Here is a 16,742-nt window from a genome sequence, read left to right as displayed (position 1 = left end):
TTCATATTGTATATATTTGGCATTGTAGGTAATAAATAACTTTCTCTAAAAACTTGATCAAAGTTTGTAAAGTTTGACTATCCAGAAAATATATATGACTACGCTATGGAACGGAGGGAGTAGTATATTTGCTTGAACAATAATAACCCAATGCACAGGTGTACAGTTCAAAGCAATGTTTTGTTTTCTCACATCCTTGGTTCCTTTACATTTGTGTCGTTATTCATTTGAGACCTGATAAAATTAGTTGTACATTTCTTGGTAACAGGAATCAGATAGCATACAAATCAGCTGTCCTAACCTTCTACGAGCAACCCATGATTGCAAGTAGATTCAGTTTCTCAGGCCAAATAATCAATCTAAAATCTATATGGGACAAATGGTGCATCAAATCAATTTTATTCATATATCTGAATCTCACGATCTGAGCCATCTAAACAAGGTGAGCATGCCTACACGCAATCGGTGGTTGTCGTCAGTGCGATCGACCTGTCGAACCCGCCAGTACCTTAGTGAGCGCGTGAGTGGCTATCCCGATGGGGCGGAAGAGCAGGCACATGGCAACCGAATGCCTGGTCTCGATGTTGTTCTTGATGCCATCATGGTACACCTGTCTGCACCACCAGCAAGGAAAGACACAAACAAGCATCAACTCCTTACAATCACATACACCTAAAAGCGAACAAATTTTTTGGCCAACTGACCTTGCGGCTAAGAGGTCGACGGCAAGGAGGTGGATCCAGGCGGAGGCGACGGTCATCTTGCTCGCAAACATCCTCACAATGCCAGGCAACTACACGGGAGATGGAGGAACAAAACATGTTACACATTTTGCCACGACACAAGAACATTCATACACTGCACAATGCTAGTACTCGTTTTTAGTATTGCTGCAAGTATTGGACATTCAGAGAGCGTGAGGAATGGTGACCTACGGGAGCTAGTACTTACTGGCAAACATGGCGCGGATGGTGTCGGGTGTCCAGGAGAGGTGGAGCAGGTAGGCGTAGAGGAAGCCGAGGGTCACGTAGGGGGCGGTGCTCCCCACTGTGCGCTTAGTCTGCGGCAGCAGCACAAAGAAGAAGACATGAGTCCGGCCGCTGCGTGTAGTGGGTGAATACTCACTGAATGTTGCGGAAGCAATGATGGGCTTACGATGTTGGCGTTGGGGGCAGCGATCATGAGCGTGTAGAGGGGGAGCACGGTGACGGTGCCCAGGGTGAAGGCGGAGCTGGCGATCTGGGACGTCGACAACCCTGCCGGAAGCAAGAGTTCAGTCAATCCAACCATGGTGGTCGCGACCGCCCGCTCGACCGGCTACTGCTGTAATTGTCAACCCTTGGTGAAAGAAAAGAGAGGGAGAAGTGTGGAGCGGGTGCGTACATGCACGAGGCCGGAGCAGAGGCGCCCTGCAGCGGGCGGCGCCGGGTCGAGGAGGGACCGCGACGAGCTCCGGCCGGAGAGGGAGCGGCGCGCCCTAGGAGCACGCGTGGAACTGCTGGAGGAGAGGGCGGCCACGCGCGGCGTCGTCGTCTGCGTGACCGCCAGCAGCGCCCCCGGCTTTCCCCCTCGCCGCGCCGCCCGTTCCCCCGGCCAGAAATGCCGAGCCGAAGCCCCCGCGCCCAGCCGTCGCGTCGCCGCCGATTGGATCTGGCGAGCGCGCCGTCTGCTGCCGCCATGCCTCCTCGCCTCGGAAAACGTAGGGTCTTATTCATAAAAGTGAAACGTTTTCCTCACTTAAGAAAGGACTGCGGATTGATTAACTGAAAACATAGGGGCTTTTTTGCAAAAATGCCACGACGGACGACCAGAAACCGTATTTGCTTTATTATTAAGGATATATATATATATATATAATACATCCTATCACCCAGGGATAGTTACCCCACATGTTCAGTATACTACCATGCGGGAGTATATATACTAATTTATCATTTTAATTATGTTCATATACTATGTAGAAGATTTTTCAAAGTGAGTTACATGAAAAAATTACAAGTTGACCCATAGTTTTTATTATATTTGTGAAATACATATATATTTGTATGTAAAAAAGAGCATACACAAAATATGATACATACTACCAAAAAAACAGTATATATACTACCTAAACATGGTTATATACTACATACTACGCATAAATACTCTCCAATTTGATACATACTCCATACAACATACAAAACGCAAGTGGTGGTAACTATCACTGGTGGTAGATAAAATTTGTCCTATATAGTAATACTATTCATCATCCAAGGTGCAAAATAAGTTATTTTCCACCCAGGTAATCTTACGATTGTTTCATAAATAAATTACATTTCTAATACAAATAGTTACATTCATATTGTTCCACTATGTAAAATTTGACATAAGAAAACAAAAATATGGGCCATAAAATTAGAAAAATTGCATTTTATGTATAGCTTTCGCTATGTTTTTACATTCGTAATTTTACGTAGCAAAAATATTTTTTACAGTGATTATAAATTTTCTTACGATCTCTTTTTATGTATGAAATAAGATAAAATTTGCGGAACGTAAAATTACGGTGCATTGATGTTGAAATAAAGGGGGATGAAGAATAACTATTCCTCACCCTGGGCGCGACCCTATATATATATATGTGTGTTTGTTTACTCATTTCACCTTGTATGTTGTCTATATTGAAATAACTAAAACATACTTCCTTCATTCCTAAATATAAGTCTTTCTAGAGATTCTACTAGAGGATTACATACGAATGTATCTAGACATACTCTAGAATATTTATTCATTCATTTTGCTATGTAGTCATCTACTGAAATCTCTTAATAGACTTATATTTAGGAACGGAGTATTACATTTCTGAACACAAGAAGTACATTTTATTATTTAGCTATGTCGGGCAATATTAATGTTGATCAACTAGAATATGCATACCCCATTGCCAACGGCTTAGTTATAAAAAAACTTGTCTTCTGTTAATTAAGAAAGCATCTCTTAACACCAATTTGTCTCAGCATATATTTTGGTGTATATAGTTCTTAAATACAAGACTAAAAATGGACATTATTTTTCACTATATTCTCTAGACTACGTGACAGGTTTGAGATAAAGCTGTCATATAAATGTTTACACTCCCTCCGTTTCAATATAAATATCTTAACTGTGTGAAGTTATACCGGCATTCTCGCCAAAAGTAAATAAATTATACCGGCGTTGTCATGAAGCTGGCTGTTACCAGAGGCAAAATTGACAAAAATGACCCCCACGGGAAAAGAACTCATAGAGTGACCCCTCGGGGAAAATTTGTCACCCGGCTGACCCTTTTATGTGGCGCCCGACACCTAGGCGCCACACTACGCTATGTGACGCCTAGCTGTTCGGCGCCACCCCCCCGACCACCTAGCAGAGAGGGCCCATCCCCCAGGCCGTGTGACGCCTAAGCCTCAGGCGTCACACATTGTAATGTGTGGCGCCGAACGCTTAGGCGCCACACATTGACTTAAACAGGCACGGGCCAGCCCCCTCCCCACCCCTCCTCATTCCCCTCCCTCAGCCCCCTCTCCCAGCCACGGGCCCCTCTTCAAATCCTTCTCCAAATCATCAAATTTGAAGGTTTGGACCGAGCATTTGTTGTCCAATCACTCCCCTAAGGTAATCCCCACCTCTCCCCTCATTCTCATCCAAAGAAAAATATCTTGTGGTCTTTTTTTGCAAATTTGAGGAAACCCTAATTTTTCATGAAATGTGGGATGTATATGATATTGTTGTATTTGTTTGTATGTTATGATAAGGGGTATGATGGTGTTAGGATTAGGGTTGTTTGTATGTTTGCATTATGGTTGTTTTAGGGTTAGGCTATGGTTAGGCTAGGGTTAGGGATGTTTGGTTGTGTTAGTTTTATGATGGTGTTAGGGTTATGGTTGTTTGGAAGTTAGTAAGTAGATATTGTAGTTGTATGATTGCTTATAAAAAAGTTATATGTTTTGTTGTTTAGGGATGGGAAGAACATGTGTTTATGTTCATCACGTGGACAAGGATGCCTTTTTAAAAGGCAATATTGATCCGGACCCGGATGAGCTTGACATGGTGTTTGATTTGTGTCCTAGCTATGGTGAATTGTTGGAACAAGTCCGAAAGGATTTGAACTGGATGGACCCTAGTGATGTAGTGGAGTTTGATGGTAGGCATAATGTGAGATTCGGAATGCACATTCGTTGGAAGACCATGCGTGTCAACTCCGAGCAACGTTGGCTTGCATACAAGGATACGGTGGCCGAATCACTAGACAAGGCTCTAGAGTTATTTGCCATCAAAACAAATGTTCCTAACTTGTTGGATTTGAACCGGGTTGCCTCTTTGATTGTTGAAGCTATTCCTGCACCCTTCAACGAAGGGGCCAACATTGAACCTCTTTCTTGTGTCGATGAGGCCAACAAAGAGGTCAACATTGAACATGAACCATTGGTAGAGGCTAATGATGAGCACGATGATGATGAGAATGATGGTAATGTTCTTCATGACAACAATCTTGGTGATTTGGACAAATATAATTTGCAAGAGACAATGGACCATTCTATTCCGTACTCACGTGGCTATCCCTCTGAGTCTGACGATGAGGGTCCCGATGAAGAAGTTGATGAGGAAGGGTTCACGGCAAAGGAGGCTGAAGCTTTCACGAAGGTATTAAAGCGTGATCACCGGACACCATTGTTCGAGGATCTTAGCCTTGCGGATGAAGCCGTGGTTGACGGAGGCGAAGGCATATTGTTTGGAGTTAAGCCACCTGCTCATCGGGACACACATGGGAAGAATATTATTTTGCCGGGGTCAAAGTTCGAAACATTCTTTGAACTGAAGATGTGGTTGGATGAATATTCTGTTACGCATTATAGGCCACACAAAGTTGTTCATTCAAACATGAAGCTGCGTTACACGGTTGCATGTGAGGATAGAGGGTGTCCTTGGATTGTCCGTGCAAGACCATGGAAAGGAGGGCCAGGATAGAACATTGTGAGTTGTATGCCTCACATGTGTCGAGGCAACAGGGTTGATGGTGCCCTTTCGTCGCAAAGCCATAGACAACTCACCTCCGAGTTCATCGCTTATAGGCTTTCCAACTCCATCTCCTCTCTTCCTACAATGAGCATAAAAAGCGTACAAGACCTTGTGAAAGCCCTCTTTCACTACGAGGTGAAATATGGTAAGGCATGGAAAGCAAAGCAAGCAGCATTCAAGATGTTGTATGGTGATTGGGAGCAAGCATACAACCGCATACCTAGGTTGTTGGGATCTATTGCGCACACTAACCCGGGATGGTTCATGTGGTCGAGCCGTATGGGGAGAAAACAAGGATTCTCAATGTAAATAGGGTCCGCGTATTTGGCCGTGCATTTTGGGCATTTGAGCAATGTGTGAGGGCTTTTCAGCACTGTCGTCCTGTCATCTCCATCGATGGCACATTTTTGACCGGACAATTCAAGGGCACTTTGTTGGTTGCAATAGCAAGTGATGTCAATAACCGGTTGATGCCTTTGGCTTTTGCTTTGGTTGAGGCAGAGAACAATGTTAACTGGGAATGGTTCTTGCATATTTTGAGAACCAAAGTATTACCGTTTGAGAGGGAAATATGTGTCATATCGGATCGCCATCAAGGCATACTTAACGCGGTTGACATTGTCATTCCCGACCATGCTCCTTTGCATCATCGATGGTGCATGAGGCATTTCTATGCAAACTTCTACCGGGCATGTGGTAGCAAGGAGTTGGCGGATGATCTTCAAGATTGTTGTCAAGCATTTTCGGGCAAACGATTTACAAGATTGTACAACGCTTTGCTTGTAAACAAAAAAATTGATGCACGTGGGCTTGAGTTTCTCAACAGGTACATTGAACTTCGGGCCAAGTGGGCACGAGCTTATGACGAAGATTGCCGAAGATATGGTCAAATGACAAGTAACATGGAAGAATGCTTCAACCGGGTGCTAAAGGGTGTCCGTGCGTTGCCGGTGACGACAATAGTTCAATACACATTCGACAAGTTGAGAGCATACTTTCTAAAGTACTCGCAAGAAACAGATGATCAGATTGCGGGAGAGAACAAGAAAAAGTACAAGTACCAGTTTCCACCAAAGGTTGACAAATGGATGGTATTTCAATCACGGAAGGCTGACTCCAAACGGCTACCCTGTACAACAACGAGGATTGGACATACCAAGTGAATGAGCCCGGAGGAACGACAAACGATGACTAGCAACACGGAAACAAGGCGTTCAAGGTATCTTTATCCTTGTGTGATTGCTCTTGTGGCAGGCCAAGGTTGCTTCATCTCGCATGCTCGCATTTGTACACGGCAGCTCGCAGTAGGAATGTGGACGTCAACCATCTACTAACCGTGAGGGAGTCCGAGTTCTCGATCATGACCATGAAGCATACATGGGCTCCTAGATTTGAACCATACTTTGACCAATCACAATGGCCGGAGTATCATGGAGTACAACTATGGCCCGACCCAGAGTGGAAGGTTGTGAAACTGGGAAGACGAAAAACAAAGCGTTTTAGAGGAGACGTGGATGGATGGGGCCATGGTGGTGGCAGAGAAATGGGGAACAACCAATTCCAAGAGCCTACTAAGAGATCACATTGTGGAGAATGCGGTGTAACAGGGCACATCACAAGAAGGTGTACGAAGCGAAAGAAGAAGTCAAAAAACAATGATTCCAGGTCAAGCCAACCAATTCCTAGCCAACCAAGTTCTAGCCAACCAAGTCCTAGCCAACCAAGTCCTAGCCAACCAAGTCATAGCCAACCAAGTTCAAGCCAACAAGGGACAGGTCAAGGAAGCATGAGCCGACAAGGCACGGGTCAAGCAAGCACAACCCAACAAGTTCCTACTCAACATGTTCCTAGCCGACTTGGGCTTACTAGAGGACGTGGTGCTAGAGGCAGTGGTGGTGCTAGAGGCAGGGGTGGTGCTAGAGGCAGGGGTGGGATAGGTCGTGGTGGTGCTAGAGGCAGGGGTGGGATAGGTGGTGGTGGTGCTAGAGGCAGTGGTGGGATAGGTGGTGGACTTACTAGGATTGGTATGCGTGGATACCTACGAGGACCATTTCCGTATGTCACATATTTGACTTATCTTTATCATGTTGTTTTTCATGCTCCTTTGTGTGTTATTTTACTAACTATGAGCTTTGATGCCTGTTTTGTAGGTATGGCCGCTTCTCAACCCAACAAGGCAAAAGCGGAGTGGGGGGAGGAGAAGGATGCAGCCAGTGAGGAGCAGCGGTTGATGGAGAGGGCTGCAAAGAAGTTGAGAGAGGAGGATGCAGCCGAAGCGCGAAAGAAGAAGGATGAGGAGCATAAGGCAAGGATGGATGAGCAGTGGCAAATGGAACTTCAGCGCATGAGATATGAGGCTAGGATAAAGGAGAATGACAGGAAGACGCCAGAGAAACGTAAAAAAGAATATGAAGCTAACTTTAAGAAGATGATGGCAGAGGGCGCAGCAAAGAGAGAGCGGGAGCATCAACGCTTCACGGAGAGGGTTAAGGAAGAGGCTTCAAAAATGCGCAAAAGGGAAGAGGAAGAGGAAGAAGAGAGGAAGAAGAAGAAGGGAAAGGGGCCTTGCTCGACCCAATAGAGCCGGATGCTTCTATTCTCATGCGCGCTTTCGTCTTCGAACGCTATGTGCTGTTGAACCCTATGTGTTGTTGAACCTTGTTCGCTTGCGTGCTTTCTTACTATGAAACTCCACTATGTATGCACTTTTGGACGTATGTTCTTTAAGAACCCTATGTATGTTTGAACTCGACCCTCTTTGTGTTGTATGTTTTAACTCCAGTATTATTGTGTTGTATGTTTGAACTCCAGTATATTTGTGATGTATATTTGAACTCCTCAAGCACTATGTGTTGCAGTTTTCAGCATGCCAGAATGTGTGGCGCCTAAGCCTTGGGCGTTGCACATGTGTGGCGCCTAAGCCTTAGGCACCACACATGTGAAACAGAGTAACAGAAAGTCCACATCTGAGATGCCAGTAGGTTTTCACATGTGTGGCGCCTAAGGCTTAGGCACCACACATGTGAAACTGAGTAACAGGAAGTCCACATTCGAGATGCCAGTAGGTTTTCACATGTGTGGCGCCTAAGGCTTAGGCGCCACACATGTGAAAACCTACTGGCATCTCAAATGTGGACTTTCTGTTACTCTGTTTCACATGTGTGGCGCCTAAGGCTTAGGCGCCACACAAGTGAAACAGAGGCCAACAGAGAACTTGGCTACTCTTTTGATGAGTAATTATCATCCTTATCTTAGTTTCACTTTGTTTCTCATTTCATCAAGACTATGTTTCTCATTTCATCAAGACTATGTTGATGAGGATATGTCTTGCACTTTGTTTCTCATTTCATCAAGACTATGTTGATGAGTAATGCTCATCCTTATCTTAGTCTTCTCAAGTGCTTTGCCATGACTCACACACATTATTTTGGTTGAGCTATCTTAAGATTACAAACAAAGTAAGATACAACTTGCTGATACAACTTGCTGAAATTAAGATACAACTTGGTGAAATTAAGATACAACTTGCTGATACAACTTGCTGAAATGAAGATACAACTTGCTGAAATTAAGATACAACTTGCTCATACAACTTCGTAAAATCTACTGAGTCCAACGTGGATATTTTCCTTTTCCATCACTGGCTTCTTCTGTTGCCTTGGCCGCACGAGATCTTTCTCTCTTTCTCTCCCTCTCAGCTTCACGGGCCTGTTCCCGCTGTCTGTAAACCTCCTCCAGCTGTAGTTTCTCTTCTTGGTTTTTCCTTATCATCTCATCAAGAAAAGCCCTCTGCTCCACACAGTACTCTTCCCACTCTTTCTTCTGCGCTGCTTTCTCCTCTGCTTCAGCCTTCTCGCGGCGCTCTTCCAAGTCCCAGCTAGCCCATGCACGGCGACCTCTTTCACGAATCTCGATCACCGCCTAGTCCGGCATTTCCGTGTCAATCCAACGATAGTACATGCAGAGAGGAGGAGGAGACTACTGGATGGATCAGATTCAAGTAAACAATAATATCAAGTAAACAATAATCTGGATGACTTGAGCATACCGGAGGCCTGATGTACGCAGAAATAGATTCGGGTGGATCAGATTCATAATTGGCGCACATGAAAAACTCCATGCCCAACCAATCTGAAAAATCTTCCACCTCCTTCACCTTGCAGAGATCACCGCACCAACATCGAACTGCTTCCACCCCCCGAGGCAAACTCGCACTCTTCATTTTCTTAGGCCTGATGCTTTGATCCGAGCAAGGCAAACTCATATTGACTAAAGCGGTGGTAGTGTTCTCAAGTGAGGCTGGATGACGGAGGAAGGCAGTCCAATGCCTCCTTTTATAGACCGGAAAGGAGACGTAGAAAATTTGGCGGGAACGGAGGAGGGAAAGGTGGCGGGAAAGGAGACGTCCAAATATTGGTGGGAACGAAGGAGGGAAAGGTGGCGGGAAATAAGACGTGGAAATATTGGCGGGAAACAAGACGTGGAAAGAAGACGGAGGAGGGAAAGGTGGCGGGAAAGAAGACGTGGAAATATTGGCGGGAACGGAGGAGGGAAAGGTGGCGGGAAAGGGTGTGCTCAAAATTTGGGGGGAACGGAGGAGGGAAAGGTGGCGGGAAAGAGTGTGCTCAAATGTTCCAGCAGGTTTTCACATGTGTGGCGCCTAAGCCTTGGGCGTTGCACATGTGTGTCGCCCAAGGCTTAGGCGTTGCACATGTGTGGCGCCTAAGGCTTAGGCGCCACACATGTGAAAACCTGCTCGAAGCTGAATTTTGACACCAATACAACATTTTGACAGCATATATTTAGACAGAAATTTAAAACATATGTGCAACACCAACAACACAAGTGCAACACCAACAAGTGCAAGTGATTGTTCACAAGTGCAACACCAACAACACAAGTTCACAACCCCTAATGGTTCACAACACAAGTGCAACACCAAGTAAATGGTTCACAACTCCAAATGGTTCACAACAAAAGTAAAATGGTTCACAACACAAGTGCAACACCAACAAGTGCAAATGATTGAAAACTCCGAATGGCTCCGGTTCACATCTTGGCGCCTCGTCCCCTCTTAGAAACTAGCTTCTTTCTTCTCGAAACTACAAATTGCTCCGGGTCATCCGACTCATCGTCATCGTCATCGTCATCCTCATCGTCCATGCTTCTCATCCTTGACAAACGAGAGCCCCCGGCGAACGGGTTCTTTCCTTTCGCATAATCATCCGGTGAGTACCGCCTAAATTCCTTCCTAGGCTTCAACATGTAAGCAGAGCGTTGGAAAGCCTTCAACGTCATCCCGTCCGCAACCTAATACATATGAAGGTTGAAAGTTGAAAGTTGAAGGTTGAAAGTGCACAATGTTTTATGACTATGTCATACCTCAGGAGTGTCAACATCATCCTCTACAGTATTTCTTTGGGTATTAGCTGCCGAGGTAATGTCACCATCGTCCATCATCGTCCATACGAGCGCCCGAAGAAGCTGAATCGTCTAGAGTATTTCTTTGGGATGAACCGGATCTCGAAGGTGAAACATATTCAGGGTCACGGCAACCTAAAATGTTGGATAGGCGCCGCAACTTCTTGCCCTGTTCCTGTTAGATTCAAATATAAATGACATATATAAGGTACCGTATGTTCCATTCGTGGGAAAAATAATAATAATGGCACAACACCTTTTATGAAAAGACGAAGTGCAGATTCTCCCTTTTTTCCTCCAGGTGTCTTCTCTAGAATATCTTCGGACTCATCAGCTTGTTTCTTGACCTCTTTGCGCTATGATCACAAGACAATGACATGCAAGTGAATAGGTGTACTAGCATTCATACTTAACATAGGTGAGCACACTTACCACAAAGTTCAGGACAGGGGCGAAGGAAGTTTGGTACCCTTCGTGAATTAACTTGTTGTAATCGCCATGGGCAAGTGCATCGTACTTAGTGGGTTCTTCCAATATGTCCTCCTCGTAAGCCGGCGAACAAATCTCGACACGAGTACTCTCCTGAAACCATCTTAGGTAGTTGTTGAACGCAAGCGGACAATGCTGGCGGTGCTGGGTTCGTTGCGCACTCGAAGCTGCGTGCACACTTTGCTCGAACATAATGACATAGTTCTTATGATGCTTATGCCAATCCTTGATCTTTCGCTGCCTCCTCCTATCCAACCTGCTTTTAACAAAACCCGTCAGTAGCTCGCTCAACACTAAAAACAAAACCCATCAGTACTTCTTTATTGTGCATGATTTTGTTACCTGTGAAGCTGTGTGTCTGTGTCCACCCACTCCGGCGGGTGTGGATGAAACAACCCAAATTGATGCATCACACGATGCGGGAGATGAAACTCAATCGCCCAATTGCATATAAGGGGACAACGCATTAGCCAAAGATGTTTTTCCTGCAGGCATAGTGGATTGAGCTCGAACGTGTGTGCATCACCAAAGTTTGGCCCGGCACCATATGGCTGCCATTCCACCTACAACACAACATAAAAGGCATAATTTATTTTACTCACAACATAAAAGCTGGAAGTCAACTCTGAAACCATCTTACCTGCTCGGGGGTAAGCGAATCCATCTCGTTGGTGTATTGCTTGTACAATAGGTTCACTTCGCTTGCCACCTCTGATACCAAGTCCCACTTGTAAGCCCATGTAGGAAGTCGTACAGGGTTGCCGTGGTCATCCCAGGTATTCCACTTTGAGCTTTTAGGGCGTCCAACAGGTAGGCGTTCCCAGCTCCATACTGAAAGTAGGAGCATATAACCACCAACTCCACCGTCCTTTGTGGTCCTGCGACAAGCATCGTCCAACTACAAGTAACAACAAACATGCATCAGTTCAGCAGAAAAAGATAACAGAGAGTACTTACTATTAACAATTTATTACCTGCGGATACAAGTAAGACAGTGCGGCCGAGCCCCAACTGAACTTGTTGTCGAAAACAGTCAACGCCTTCAGCCACATCCATGGAGCATTCTTGCCAGTGCCGTCAGCAAAGATAGTCCTAGAGATGACGTACCACATGTACACGCGAGCATACCTCTGGATCACCTCGTTATCTGTGTCCTCAGGACAATGAGCAAAGTTCGCGGCAATCCAAGTGAAAGGAGCGTCGGCCGGGTCTCTATCTTTCTTCCCTCCATCTTCTACCTCCGGCTCCTGCGGCGACATACCAATAAGGGCCTTCATTTGTTGCCGCCATCTCTCGGAATCAGTACCCATACAAAGAGGCTTCCCCTCGATCGGAAGTGCGGTGATCATGGAAACATCTTGAAGAGTAACTGTCATCTCTCCGGTCCGGAGGTGAAAACTATGTGTCTCCGGCCTCCAACGATCAATAAGTGCTGTGACTGTCGCAGCGTTTAGGTTGGGCGTTGACCGACTCACAAGCCGAATGAATGGAAGGAGTCCTATCATCTCGGTGTATGGGGTGTAGCGCTCATCGTACTGCATTACAGACGATGCCCCGTGAGACCGGATCTTCAAGGGCGTAAGCTCCTGCAAACAGATTGGAGTAAGTGATATCATTACATTTTCAAGTGCTTATTAAATACATTATTTTTTATCATATGATCTACTTACCATTTTCTTCTCCGACATGAAATAGACCCGGTGGTCAACGTCATAAACATCATTCAGAAGCCACACCATCCCACAAATCACAAAAAATACTCATCTACTAATCCACTCATCTACATATTATTCAAATTCTAAGAACTCATAAGAATCTACTCATATCCTAACTACTCAAATCCTAAGAACTCATATGAATCTACTCATATCATAACTACTCAAATCCTAAGAACTCATATGAATCTACTCATATCCTAACTACTAAAATCCTAAGAACTCATATCCTAACTACTCGTATCAATCTAGTCATATACTAACTATTAATACTAACTACTAATATGAATCTACTCATATCCTAACTACTCAAATCCTAAGAACTCATATCCTAACTACTCAAATCCTAAGAACTCATATCCTAACTACTCAAATCCTAAGAACTCATATCCTAACTACTCAAATCAATCTACTCAACAAAAACCTATTCCACTTGGATAGAAGGATGGGAAACGAAAGAGATTACCTAGTAGCCAACCTTGGGGGATCAATCCAAGAAAGAAATCACTAGATCTGAAGGAGATGGGGGAGGGGATTAGGGATTGGATGAGAGCCAGCCGCCGTCGTTCCTGTTTCTGTTTGAATGAGGGAGGGGAATGGGGAGGGGGTGGGTTGACCCGTGGCTGTATAAGTCAATGTGTGACGCCTAAGCGTTCGGCGCCACAAATTACAATGTGTGACGCCTGAGGCTTAGGCGTCACACGGCCTGGGGGGTGGGCTCTCTCTGCCAGGTGGTCGGGGGGTGTGGCGCCGAACCGCTAAACGTCACACGGTGTAGTGTGGCGCCTAGGTGTCGGACGACACACAAAAGGGTCAGCGAGGTGACATATTTTCTCCGAGGGATCACTCTATGAGTTCTTTCCCATGAGTTATTTTTATCAATTTTGCTGTTACCACATCCCTTTGTTCAGCTCCGATGCGGCGTCGTATCGACACTGCGTCCCTGCGTCATCATCCTCGATCGAGCAGCCCGGTAGAAGGATCTGCAGCCTTCGACCTGAATGTCCGCAACTTGGACACGTTTTCCGTGTCCCGAACCGAAGCCTCCATTTCTCACCTTCCGTGTCCACCGCGTGCGCAGCGCAGCCTCACCGCTCACCGCCCCAAAGCTCTCGTGATCTTCTAAGCCGATCGCGCGCAGCATCCCACCGCCCACCACGCCCACGTACGTACCATGCCGCCCCCCGCCGGAGCTTCCTCGTACACCAGGCACGAGACGCGCCGCCGCGACCCCAACCCGCGCGAGGCGGCGCTCCTGGTCATCGACGTGCAGGGCCACTTCGCGTCGCTGGCCGCGCCGGCCATGCCGGCCATCGCCGCCACCGTGGCGCTCTGCCGCGGCGCCGGCATGCCGGTCGTCTACACCCGCCACGTGGACGCGGAGCCCCGGAGCCGCCCGCTAGCCGAGTGGTGGGCCGGCGACCGCATCGACGCCGGGAAGCCGGCCGCCGAGCTGCTCCCCGGGGCCGGCCGCGCCGAGGGTGACCTCGTGGTGGAGAAGGGCACGTACAGCGCGTTCGCCGGCACGGGGCTCGAGGAGGCGCTCCGCGGGATGGGCGTCGAGGAGGTGATCGTGGCCGGCGTGATGACCAACCTGTGCTGCGAGACCACCGCGCGGGACGCGTTCGTGAGGGGCTTCCGGGTGTTTTTCTCGGCCGACGCCACGGCCACGGCCAGCCGCGACCTGCACGAGGCCACCCTCGCCAACATGGCCTACGGCTTCGCGTACATCGTCGACTGCAACCGGCTGGACGCGGCATTCCGGAAGGGCAAGTGAAGTCCGTTCTCGTTTTATTTCCTTGGCTCTGGCTTTGGCCTTGCACATATATTGTTCACGATTACCACAAGGCCAGCATAGAGATGATCATGTCAATTGCAGTGAAACAAGTGTTGAGCTATTCAGCTCCCACACAATCAGTTTGACTTCACACCTATACGAGAACATAAATTCAGACTAATAACAAGTATCACTAGACCAGCATGAAAACCTGAAAACAGTGGCTTACTTCAGCGCACTCATTCTGTCCAGTGCAAACGCGCCGTCTGGTGACGACTGACCTGGTTCAAAACTAAGAGCTGAGTTCATAAATATGGCTCATGATTTCCATTTCAGAGGATGGCAAATCTAGATATTGTCATGTTGATTACTTCTGGGTGTGTGCAAAACAACAAAGGCTGAGTCATATAAGTTACAGTATGTCTTACATCAACAGAATTACTCCCTCCGTTCCTAAATATAAGTCTTTTAAGCGATTTTACTATATGTCTACATACGAAGCAAAATGATTAAATATACACTCTAAAATATGTCTATATACATCCGTATGTAGCCAACTAGTGAAATCTCTACAAAGACTTATATTTAGGAACGGAGGGAGTACATAGGAAGATAGGGTGACTAAAAAATGGTGATCTAGTCATCGAGTATTCAGCATGGCTGGGGTTTATATGTTAGGCAGAAAGGCAACAATATTAATATAAACTTAAGCCATCATTTCATCACCATTGAAACTGTGAGAACAAGCCATATATCACAATCTGCAGTTGATGAAACTAAAATTACACAATGCAGACGAGTTAACGCATTTCAGAAGAACCACTGTCTTTGGTTAATTCAGATTGGTTTTACCGCCGCATCCATAAGTTTTATTTCCCTAATGTTGTCTTATGGAGGGAAATCCAGCTCATAAACTCACAATGCACATTACTAGATTAAGGGCTGACCAGATATATACTATTATACTGTATATTTTATAGGTGTAATGCTGATGAGTTCACAGGTATTACTTTTTTTTTTCTTTTTTCGAAACGGGCTCCTCCCCTTTCTATTACTTTCATAACGGAAATACAAAGTTTTAGAAACAGAACCAGAAAGAGAAGGAAAGGGAATGAAGCGGGCTCGTGACAATACCATGAAACCCACCGTTTACGCCTGTCATCAGGAACGATAAACTGTGGGGCGAAAACCTCGTATCATCAGCCATTGCGCAGAACCAAAAGCTAGGCTACCAAATGACAGTGCCACTACCGAAACTCCATACAATCACATATAGACCAGGCTCACAAAAGAGCACAGAACAGAATAAGACCCTAGACTAAATGCACTCAGCAAAAGCCAAAAGAACTGTCTTTGGAAATGCCGGCAGATATCCAGCAAGAGCCATCAGCAAGAATCACCCTCTTCATCTTCACTTACCACTCCTCCCAGCCTTCTTCCTCTGCAGCCTGTTCAGTAGATCCTGGTCTTGGAGTCCCACATAACAGCAGCATCTGGGATGCATTTTCTTTCAACATTTCAGCACCCTTTTTGACCACCTCCATCATCATAGGTTTTTGCAGTCCTGCCCAATATTCAAGAAATGCACAGACTGTGAAATCTTAAAAGGAGTATTGATCCATTTCTTTTCAAAAGTAGCCCGATTCCGAGCCAACCATATAGCCCAGCAAACTGCAGCTAAGCCAACGGTATATACATCACAAAAACCAGGTAAAAAAGCATACAACCAAGAGTAAACCTGCCAAATTGACTTTGGAACGTAGCTGGTTCCAAACATAGCCCCTACAATCCTCCAAACTACCATGGCCAGCGAGCACTCAAAGAACAAGTGCTGAGGCTATTCAGGCTGATCACAGAAAGAACATTTGGGATCCCCCTGCAACTGGCGCTTCTTCATATTATCTCTCGTAAGAATAGAGTTTTGAAACAGCTGCCATAGGAAGATTTGGATCTTCAAAGGAATCTTTGCTCCCCAAATCCACTTATAGCTAGCCCCCGCAAGGTTTATTTCTAACCACCTCTACATAGCTTTAGTAGAATACTCTCTGGAATTATCTAACTTCTAGTATATCTCATCTTCCTTAATATTTGCGGATCTTATCCAACACATATTGTCTCATTTCCTCCCACCTCTGGAGCATATCTTGAGATAGTCTTCTTCTAAAAGAAGATAGACGATTCATACTTTCCAACTTATCGACGGTACACTCCTTGTCCAAACATATTTCAAAAAGATCACGATATCTATCCTTCAGAACGACCTTATCTCCCAAATCATCTAGCCACACGCTAGCTATATTACC

The 16,742-nt window shown here is 45.9% G+C and overlaps 3 protein-coding genes across 3 annotated transcripts; 2 read left to right on the top strand and 1 right to left on the bottom strand.

The window, feature by feature from the left end:
- Positions 1–475: 475 nt before the first annotated feature.
- On the bottom strand, positions 476–3,164 carry LOC123428655 (protein MAO HUZI 4, chloroplastic-like). Its single transcript, XM_045112851.1, is given in 6 exon segments — positions 476–614; positions 705–793; positions 932–1,060; positions 1,156–1,256; positions 1,384–1,477; positions 3,159–3,164. Coding segments are annotated over 6 exon segments (558 nt in total).
- A 4,025-nt stretch (positions 3,165–7,189) lies between these two features.
- LOC123430557 (vicilin-like seed storage protein At2g18540) lies at positions 7,190–7,641 on the top strand. Its single transcript, XM_045114417.1, has one exon. The coding sequence runs from the start codon at positions 7,190–7,192 to the stop codon at positions 7,616–7,618; it is 429 nt and encodes a 142-aa protein (XP_044970352.1). The 3' UTR covers positions 7,619–7,641.
- A 6,060-nt stretch (positions 7,642–13,701) lies between these two features.
- LOC123430556 (nicotinamidase 2-like) lies at positions 13,702–14,630 on the top strand. Its single transcript, XM_045114416.1, has one exon. The coding sequence runs from the start codon at positions 13,837–13,839 to the stop codon at positions 14,437–14,439; it is 603 nt and encodes a 200-aa protein (XP_044970351.1). The 5' UTR covers positions 13,702–13,836; the 3' UTR covers positions 14,440–14,630.
- Positions 14,631–16,742: the final 2,112 nt, after the last annotated feature.

The sequence above is a fragment of the Hordeum vulgare genome, chromosome 2H (genome assembly GCF_904849725.1).
Source record: "Hordeum vulgare subsp. vulgare chromosome 2H, MorexV3_pseudomolecules_assembly, whole genome shotgun sequence".
Taxonomy (NCBI): Eukaryota; Viridiplantae; Streptophyta; class Magnoliopsida; order Poales; family Poaceae; genus Hordeum; species Hordeum vulgare.
Note: the sequence above shows the minus strand (reverse complement) of the source record. Positions and strands in the feature narration are given on the sequence as shown.

Excerpts from the sequence above, each read along its gene's own strand:
- LOC123430557 (XM_045114417.1), top strand. The coding sequence starts at position 7,190 with ATGGCCGCTTCTCAACCCAACAAGGCAAAAGCGGAGTGGGGGGAGGAG.
- LOC123430556 (XM_045114416.1), top strand. The coding sequence starts at position 13,837 with ATGCCGCCCCCCGCCGGAGCTTCCTCGTACACCAGGCACGAGACGCGC.